Source organism: Monodelphis domestica, chromosome 7, assembly GCF_027887165.1.
Source record: "Monodelphis domestica isolate mMonDom1 chromosome 7, mMonDom1.pri, whole genome shotgun sequence".
Lineage (NCBI taxonomy): Eukaryota > Metazoa > Chordata > Mammalia > Didelphimorphia > Didelphidae > Monodelphis > Monodelphis domestica.
The window spans coordinates 220,122,422-220,132,594 of record NC_077233.1 but is presented as its reverse complement, the minus strand read 5'-3'; the positions used below and the strand labels follow the sequence as shown (position 1 = coordinate 220,132,594).

Genomic DNA, 10,173 nt, shown 5'->3' with positions numbered 1-10,173 from the left:
AAATTGTCACAGCTGAAGCAGGGATGCCCATTATCACCTCTTTTAATTCAATATTGTACTAGAAATGCTAGCAGTAGAAATTAGAGAAGAAAAAGAAATTGAAGGGATTAAAATAGACAATGAGGAGACCTAGCTGTCACTGGATGATATGATGGTCTACTTAAAGAATCCCAGAAAATCAACTAAAAGGCTAATGGAAATAATTAACAACTTTAGTAAAGTTGCAGGGTACAAAATAAACTCACATAAGTCATCAGCATTTCTATATATTTCCAGTAAAACTCAGCAGCAAGAATTGGAAAGAAATTTCATTTAAAATCACCTTAGACAATATAAAATATTTAGGAATCTATCTGCCAAGACAAACACAGGAATTATATGAACACAACTATAAAACACTTTTTATACAATTAAAAGAATCTAAATAATTGGGAAAACATTAATTGCTCCTGGGTAGGACAAGCTAATATAATAAAAATTACAATCCTACCCAGTGCCATACCTAGGTGGAATCATGCGTTGGCTATGGGAGAGGTGGGGGGGGGGGGGGGGAGGAAAAGAAAATGATCTTTGTTTCCAATGAATAATGTTTGGAAATGACCAAATAAAATAATGTTAAAAAAAGAATTAGAAAAAATTATAATAAAGTTCATCTGGAAGGACGAAAGATCAAACTGTCGCAGTTAGGCAGCTAGGTGGCACAGTGGATTGAGTGCCCAACCTGAGATCAGGAAAGATTCATCTTCCAGATACTCACTAGCTGTGTGACTGGAAAAATCACTTCACCCTATTTGCCTCACTTCCCTCATCTGTAAAATGAACTGGAGAAGGAAATGGCAAACACTCCAGTATCTTTGCCAAGAAAACTCCAAATGGGAATATGGCTGAAAAACAACTCGGCAACCACCAAATCAGAACTGCATTGACCTACCCTAGTAAATTGCATCCCATCTGTACAAGAGGAGACGGCAATAGCATTGTCTACAGCTACCTACAAGTACTTTCATTTTTCTGTATCAAAGAACCAGATTCAGAGCTGATAAGGATCTTAGAGACCATCTAATCCAGCCTACATTCCCTCCCAAACCATGTGGACATATTTGGAGCTGAGGGGTACCACAAGAGTAGTTAAGTGACTTCTCCAGGGAAACACATCCTTAAGTGCCTGATATGGAATGTGAACCCATATTATACCGACTTCTGCTTGATTCATGTGTTACAATTAGATGAAATTTCTATTCTAGCCTTTTTAGAAGTGCCTCATAGTTTAGAGCCAAATTTTGACTCTCATCTTTCCAATTTTTTTAATTAATGCCTGTATTAGTCATCTTTTAATGTAAGGGTTAGGGGATGGGTTAGATGAGAGCCTCCATTCCAAGTTTGGGGTTCTATAAAACCAATAAATAGTTCAATGAATTTGTGACCTATCAACCCATGCCTGTCCATCCTGTGTTATCCAGATTCTCCCATAAACTTGCTATAGCCAACCCACCATCCAACATGCAGGAAATCTTCAAGTTTTTTTGGCTTTGGGAGGATAAAGCTGAAATTCATTTCCATTCCATCAAGGGCAGAAGCAATGATTTAGATTCATTGGCCCCATTAGATTGTAAGCCACTTTCAGCAGGAAACGTGTCCCTTTTATTCTTTGGTCATCTAGCCATAGTGCCTGGCACTATATAAACTAGAGGCGATGATAGGATGAGCTCCAGTAATAGGTGAGGTCTAATTTATTAGGGAATTGAATCAACCATGAATGAAGATTTGTGAAAGCCACAAAAGCTTCCCCAAATCTTGAATTTTAAAGCCATTAGGGTCAACTTGCTGGGCCTGCAAAGAGTGCTTGGTTGTCCAGGACTCTATCCAAAGGTTTGGGAACAAAGCTGGGCCTGTCCCTTCTTGAGCTGCTGCCCGAAGCCCCGAAGTCACAGGAAGGATCACATCCGGGGAGTTGAAAGAATATGGATGCTCTAGTAGGCACTCAGTGGGCAGGGAAATGTCCCAACATGAGTTGTAGAAGGTTTAGTTCTCCCAAGCCCTTCCTGAGGAGACCCAAAGCTAGACAAGATGATTCTTAGCTGAGAACTCCAAGACAAACCATGTGGACACGGCCGCTGAATATTTGAGGGTCCCAAGCTAAAAACTCCATCTTGGGGACAGCTAGGTGGCTTGTGGATAGAGCACCAAGTCTGGAGGCAGATTTTCCAGCCATGAGACCTTGAGCAAATTACTTCACCCCAATTGCCTAGCCCTTACTGCTCTTTGGCTTCAATATTTATTACTGATTCCAAAGCAAAGGTACGGGTTTAACAAAGAGAACCCCAAACTCCATCTTTGTCATGTGCTTAACTAAGTTGAGAGTAAGAATTTGGGAAACAGCTTGATTTTGTTTTGAATCCTTACCTTCTGTCTAAGAAATGATAGTATGAGTTGATTCTAAGTAAGCTTAAGGCAATTGGAGTTAAATGACTTGCCAAGATCACCTGGTAAGGCAGAATCTGAGGCCAGGACCTCCCATTCTCAAATCCCGTACTCTATCCACTGAACCACCCTGCTGCCCCTGGGGAGGCTCCTCTAATAGAATCATGGGATCCTTGAGCTTGAGTCAACCTTGGAAATCATCTAATGTAACAGGGTCATACTCATCCCAAAACAGGGACTGCCAAATGGGGCAAGAAGATGCCTGTAGGCCACATAGCAAGAGGAAGACACGACTGTTTTATTTTATTTTTATTCACTGTGTTCAACATCTCCCAATTCCATCAACTACAGTTCAGGCCCCCTTTGGGAATGCTGAGAGAGAGGGCCTACAGGCTGCTGGACACCTCAGATCGGGTTTAGAAACACAAAAGAAACTAAGGAGGGGAAAACATCCAGTTAATGACTTAGCCGAAGTTCTACCTCAGTGCCTTGGATAAAGGCTCATGGAACAACCCAGGTAGAAGGGGCTTTAGCAGGTATCGGGCCTGCCCCCTCCTCTTATAGATGAGCCAGCTTGGGCCTCCTGGGCCCCTCCAGAACCCCTCTCACTACCTCCCAGTAGCAAGATTCAGAGCAACTAGGGGTTTAGCCATTGACAGCTTAGGGGCACCAGACTTAAAATAGGGCCTTACTTTCTCTTTCCCCCAAGAGCAAAGCCAAGATGGCTAGAGGAAATGAAAGAGACCCCCTCCTAGGCCACACTTCCTTTTGAGACAAACCTGTGGTATTCAACACACATGGGTGAATTGGGGGCTCAGTGTCTGGGGCTGACGCAGAGCCAGTTTGGTTCCATTTTAGGTTATCTAAATAATACTAACGGGCCCCTCTGTATGGCTTTAAGATCTACAACGTGATATCTCACTTGTCCCTCATGACAGCCCTGTAAGTTAAGTGCTCTTATCCCCATTTTACAGACGAGGAAACTGAGGCTGGGATGGATTCAGTGACTTGCCCAGCAAATTTCAAACATCTTTCCACCCAGGCCTTCCAGGGACAACGATTCAGGGTCACCTTCGGAACACGAGTCCCCTTAGTCTAGGCCCAGAGCCTTTTCCAAAGCCCAGAGGTTTCATTTGCCTAATACAGCAGGGCCCGCCCCCATTCCACCTCAGAAAAGGGGTTTTATTGCATCCTCTCCAAGGAAAGGTATTCGGCGAACTGAGCTAAAGCCCCCCCTCCCCGCCTCCGAAGGACCCGGCTCCTGGGGAACTGCGGAAGACCAGCGTTTCCCGCGGCACCTGCTGCCATTCTTGCCGCCTCGGGATGAGAGGACCGCGCGGACCGGTCTTTCTTTCCTGTTGCCTTTCCGGCCCCTGAACGTTTCGTGTCCGGCGGGGTCTCGGACAGAAGCCCGCCCGACTTGGCTGGTAGACTTTGGGGCACGGCGTCTCCCCTCTGCCGATCTTGGGATCAGGGAAGCAGAAACATGGGTGCGGTCCCACCCGAGAGGGAGAGGGAAGGGCAGACTCCCCGGCTGGCCGCCGGCGACTGCGGACATGCCGCGATAAGGGAATGACTTTCCCAGGCGGCGGAGCAGAGAGGCTGAGCAGAAAGTCTCTTATCTCCGAGTCCGGCTGTCGGTACGCGAGGGGGCCGGCCTGGAGTGGGGGAGGGGTGGGGACCGGCCGGCTGCTTCGGGAACGGAGCAGGGTGGATTCCCACTCCCCCGGGTGCCCCTGGGAATCGGAGTTCTTTGCTCTCGAGACTGTCATTTCCGCTTCGACTAACTCTGACCCGAAAACTGACACTGACCTAAAGAATTTGAGAAGCAGCCCGGAGAACTCTCTAGCCTCCAGGTAGTCCCAGGGGTCCGCTCCTAATCCGCTCGCACTGCCACTCTCGTTTCCCCTCCCCTCCGGCCCTTCACCGGGGGTGGCCTTGGGCACTGCTCAGAACCGGTTCTGAGGGTTCGGTTTTCTCCCAATTAAAAAGGGATAACAGTCTCTGGCCTCCGAATGACCTTATAGGAAGAAAATGAGATCACCTCCCCAAACTATCGCGGAGTAAAGGGGAGGTGGGGCTGCCTCTCGGGCTGGGAGCGCCTCCCCGCGCCCGGCCGCCGGCAGAGGACTGGGGAAAACCAGGGGAGGGGGTGGCCGAAGAGAATTCCCGGACTTCTCCCCCACCCCCTCTGACCCCCCACGGGACGTTTTCCTAAACCGAGGAATCGACTGGGGGGGAGGGGCGGGGAATGATTGATAGGTAAATAAAAGCCATCACTTAGAAGCTAGTGACTCGAGGGGCATTTCTTTCGCTCCTCAGCTGGGAAAGGAGAGCAGGCTAGGAAGCACCCCAGGATTCCCAAGCTGGCGACTGGCGAGGGAGATTTCACCGGATCGTTGCCATTTAGGGGTTGCCCAGTCTTTAGAACAGAATTCAAAAGCCTGTTCCCTCACGCTCACTTCCCCATCACTTACCAATCCCCCCAGCACCCCAATATTAACGTTGGCCAGAAGTCTGTCCGCCTTTGGGGACAGGAAGAGAAAGGGCTCCGGTTCTGGGTTTTGTTTTTAATCCTCCCTAAATGCACCCGGAGTAGAGGCATCTGTCCAGGGGATAGTTCTAGGTCCCCAGCACCCACATCTGGGAACATCTATTTGCCCATCCTGCGCTCCATTCTCCCCCCTGCCTCCTCTACACCTTGGCGTAAGTTGCCCTCTCCCCCATCACTTGGGACCCAGTTTCTTAGGATCCCTGGCTCATGAGTGCCACTACTGGCTTTGGAAGCCTAGTGGTTAGTGCTTATTCTTTCCCCCACCTATCCCACCTTCTTGTTTACTTGTATTTATCCCCCAGTAGAATGGAAGTTCCTTGAGGGCAGGTGCTGTTTTTTCATTTCTGTCTTTGTATCCCATAAGCACTTAGTAAAATACTTGTGGTGTTGAGTTGAAACTGAACTGAATTGGTTGATCCCAAACAAGTTTTCTCCCCCTTCCTTCCTGCTTCCTGCTACATCTGTTTATACAGCTCAAAAGCAGCAGGAATGGGTTCTTGATTCACCTGTGGTTCTGCTTTTAGGCAGATCTAGACAGGTTCATCTTGTAGAAGGCAATAGATCTCCAGGAGATACAAACCTCTAGTTGGGACAGCCCTCCCTCTCTTGCTCATGCATTTGAGGTCTGGGTTCCTGGTTCAGTCCACTTCAGGATGTGGAGATGGAACAAGTCTTGGGTGGCACCTAGGACTAATCCCAATCCAAAGCTCCTTGCTTGGCTCATGCAGTCCCTCACCATGGTTTAGTTCTTGGTGGTAGCTGGGGGTGGAACTTTGAAAAATATCTTCCAAGCCCACTGGCTTCTGGGTAATCCTGCTTCCGGCATGTGAGAAAGTCCTAGCATCACCCTAAATTTAGGGTACCCCACAGATTCTTCTCCTTTCCTCTCCTGCTGCCACCTGTAACTCTCCCAAGAAAGTGGCCAAGCAAAAGATCCCACGTTGGGATCTCTGGATCAAAGGTGGAGTCTTGCTCTCACATAGAGAGAAATCAGATCAGCTTAGAGGTACCCCAGTTCTTAGACTCCCTATTAAAAATCAGAGGTCCTTTTATGAAGAAGAATGTAAGTTCCTTGTGGGTGTTAAAAACGGTGTCATTTTGGTCTTTGTATACTCAGCACTTAGCTCAGTTCCTGGAACCCACTAGGAGCTAAATAATGAATGTAAAGGAAAGTGTGGGTCTCTCTTGGCTTCCTGATAAAGACACTGACCCCAGTAAAGCTCTGTGCCAAAGCAGCTCATCAGGGAAGCACAGTGTAGATCACTGAAAGAATCTGCTCTTTGGGAGAGTTGGTCAGATATGAGAACAGAGAAGGACTGCAGGCTCCATGGTCACAGTAGGATGGAACTAGTCTTGGAAAAGAATAGCTCCTGAGTAGTTTCATGTTCTTCCTCTCCCATATTCAGGACTGGTTCTTAGAACAATCAGGTTGAGTTGTTAGAAGGGATGGGGGGGGGGGAGGATCACCACCCTCTCCCCCACAGTTCACATGAACTTGGGGTATGTTGACTACTGTCCAAGAGCAGCTCCTTGAGCTAAAGGGAAGTCCCTGGAAGGCTCTCCCTGGGTCTGAAGTCCTTGCTCCCTTGAAGACTCCTCTACAGCTCATCGGTCAGGATCAGCATCCTCTTCTCTATGTTTTTGCTCTTTTTCCCCCCAGGAAGATGGGATGTCAGGGTTGAGTTCCCATTCTGCCCCTGTATCTTGACCTCCTGCATAGATTGCTGAGTGTACTGCTGGTAGGTAGGTGAGAAGTTGTGGATAGCATCCTGGACAATATCTTGAGGGCTTATGGTCTCCTTGAGCCCACTGGAAATACTCTGCATGGGAGCCACAGCCACTGAAGGCAGAAAATTAGAATGAATGCAAGGCTAACATGAGGGGGTAGAGGTGCCCTCCCACAGTCTGGAAAAACATCCTTACAATTAGAATTGAGAGCCCAGCCTAGGGCCAAGAGGTCCTGGGGTCAAAACTGGCCTCAGACACTTCCAGCTGTGTGACCCTGGGCAAGTCACTTAACCCCCATTGTCTAGCCCTTGCCACTCTTCTACTTTGGATCCAATACATAGTATTGACTCCAAGACTGAGGATTAAAAAAAAAAAAATAGACACACACAATTAGAACTGTCCCAAAGTGGAATTGCCTTGCCTTAGAAGGTGGTAGAATAATAGGCTCACAAACTTAGAGGCCATCTAGTCCCTCTCATTTCCCAAATGGAGGACCTGAGGTGCAGAGCATTTAAAAGATTTGAGACTAAGCATCAATTGCAGCCCAGGTCCTCTGATCCCAGTTCAATTAGGGGTCTTCAGAGATTGTCACATATTACGCTATGACAGCTTTGTGGGGACAGTTTGGACTGGATGGCTGCTGAGGTCCTTTCTAACTTATAAAGTCACTGATTTTGTTTCTGGGTCTGGAAAGGGCACAGTGGCAGTCCTCTGTCTCCTGGTCCAGCTCCCTATCTCTGAACCAATCTCAAATGGTTGAAAGTCTTATTTTACTCTAAAAGATAATGATAATTGGCATTTTCATAGAGTTCTAGAGTGTGTCAATTTCATAGAGTTCTAGAGTGTGTCAAGCGCTACCCAAATTTTCATTTGAGCTTCTTAACCTAGTGAGAAAGGTATTACAGATATACTTGTTTTACAGATAAGCAAACTGAGTCTCGGGGTGGCTAAAATGATTGGCCTTTGGTCACACAGCTAGCAAGAGTCAGAGATGGCTGGCTAGCTATTACTACATGTAAAATAAGGACAGTAGTGTCATATTTATTTCACTGAGTTGTTGTGAGAACCATATAAATGAACTTCTTCCCCCTTGGGCCAACCCAGTCCAGTGACTTAATAACAACGCTTGCAATTCTGAAAGCGCCATAACTTCTTGAAAACCCTCTGACTACAATTTGAGCTCATTACCTCCTCTTCTGAATGGATGGGAGACGGAGCAGCTCAGCTGGTCTCCAGCCTTTGTACATAATCTTTTTTTTTAAACAAGCTCTTCTGAAGAGGCATCTCTCTAAGTGTGACCCAGAAGGACCCTATCCACCCCTTTCCTTACTCAAGTGTTCTGTGAGTTTGGCTCTTGCTACATTCCTGTCCAAAATAGGACTATCTCTATACTTGTGGTTCTGGGCCAAAGCAATTATTTGCTTGGGATTTTTAATAGAAAAAAACTCAAAAACAAACAAACAAAGAAGCACTTCAATGAAGTTTAAACAAGCAACTCCTTCCTTTCCCTTAGCTGTTTTCCTTCCCATTTGGTAGAAATGATCCACAGACATAAGAATTACGACTTATGGGGCAGGGCAACTAGGTGGCTCAGTGGATAGAGAACCAGGCCCAGAGATGGGAGGTGCTGGGTTCAATACTTCCTAGCTGTGTGACCCTGGACAAGTCACTTAACTTCTCCTGCCTATCTCTTATAATGTTCTTCTGCCTTAGAACCAACACCTAGTGCTGATTCTAAACCAGAAGAAAGTAAGGGTTATTAAAAAAATAATAATTATTAATCAAGATCCTTGTCTAAGGCAATTCCAATTGGGACCTCCCATCTTCCCTTTCATTCCAGCCATCAGGGTCATTAGCCTTTGAGCTAGGTTCCTTCGCTGCATCTCTCTGTCAGGATTTGGTGTGGTAGAAAAAACAAACAATTGGATTTGGAATCAAGAAATAGGGATAGGAAACAGACCTCTGATTTCATCAACAAAGTGAATTCTTGGATGAGGAAACTCCCTCTACCCCTGCAGGTTGGGCACCTTCTCTACAACTTCCAATCTTAGAGAATTTGGGTAGAGCACTGAAAAGTTAGGTTATTTTCCAGGCTTATACAGCCAGTATACAGCATCAGAAGTGGCACTTGAACTCAGGTTTCCCTGGCTTAAATGCCAATCCTTACCCACTGTGGCATAGTACCTCAAAGAGTAAGAGGAACTAGGTTTGAATCCTGTTTCTGTCACCTCTGTAAATTTAACCTTTGGGGCTATAGATTCCATAACTGTAAAATGAGGAGTTTGGGATTAAATGACCTCTAAAATAATTTCTAGGATGAAATCCAATGATCATTTGCTACAAATGAAGTTCCGGCTCTAATTCCCATTTTCTGCTTCCTGGACCAGCTGTGAGATTCACTGCTGTCCAATCTCAACTCCATCCAGCCCCAGATAAAATGGGTCCAAGATTTTCCAGATAAGGAGGCCAAAAGCCCAGAGAGCAACAATTTTGTCTTTGCATCCTGGTTCTAGAGCTTGATAGTACATGCATGTCAGTCATGCCATGTACAAACTGGGAGGTCCCAACACTACCCACTTGCCTTTGGGACATTTTTTTTTTGAGGCTGAAGTCTGAACAAGGTACCTGGTGAGTTGTCCTTCTTCTCCGAGTACACTTGGCATGTGAAGGCATAGCGTAAAGCAATGGATGCAAAGAGCATCTCGATGCAGATGATAAAGTTCTGGTAGCCAGCAGCCACTGTCCCAGCCCCCACCTCATTCCCATCAATGATCTGCACTTCTGGGATCACCCCACACTTTTCCAGGATGGCCAACAGCATCCCTATGGGAGCAACATTGAGAGTCACGTTAGAGCCGGAGACAGGAGAGGAGAGATAACGTGACTGATGGGGAGACACAACTATCCCAGGCACCATCATGATAAAACATGAATTTAGGAGTTATTTCCATAATTGAAACTGAAATCTCTTCATTTCATTTGGAATGGCCTTTCTGGTACAAATTTAAAACTAGGAATTTTTACACCTGGGACAAGGGAGGGTGATTGGTGAGTGTGTGGTGTGATAGAGTTCTAGGATATAGAAGAAAGTTCATCAGGGACACCAGGATATGGAGTGTTTTTAACCTACAGGCAGTTGGGATACTGTTGGGGATGGAGGGGGAAGACTGGGTCAGGATGTAGTTGTTGCTAAAAGAACTGTTTCCTGAGTCAATACTATTGACATCCTCAAAATTTCAATAAATCAAGCCATTCTCCAATTGAAAAATGGGCAAGGGACATGAATAGGCAGTTTTCAGCCAAAGAAATCAAAACTATTAATAAGCACATGAAAAAGTGTTCTACATCTCTTATAATCAGAGAGATGTAAATCAAAACAACTCTGAGGTATCACCTCACACCTAGCAGATTGGCTAACATGACAGCAAAGGAAAGTAATGAATGCTGGAGGGGATGTGGCAAAGTGGGGA

The 10,173-nt window shown here is 46.1% G+C and overlaps 1 protein-coding gene across 1 annotated transcript in view; it reads right to left on the bottom strand.

Moving 5' to 3' along the window:
* Nucleotides 1-2,695: 2,695 nt before the first annotated feature.
* Nucleotides 2,696-10,173, bottom strand: part of TMEM184A (transmembrane protein 184A) — a 61,395-nt gene continuing 53,917 nt past the window's right edge. Inside the window, exons 9-10 of the mRNA XM_056806493.1 lie at nt 9,329-9,526; nt 2,696-6,815 (exon numbers count right to left, since the gene is read on the bottom strand). Coding sequence (XP_056662471.1) covers nt 6,574-6,815; nt 9,329-9,526 — 440 coding nt within the window. The 3' untranslated portion in view covers nt 2,696-6,573. The remainder of the gene's footprint in view (nt 6,816-9,328; nt 9,527-10,173) is intronic.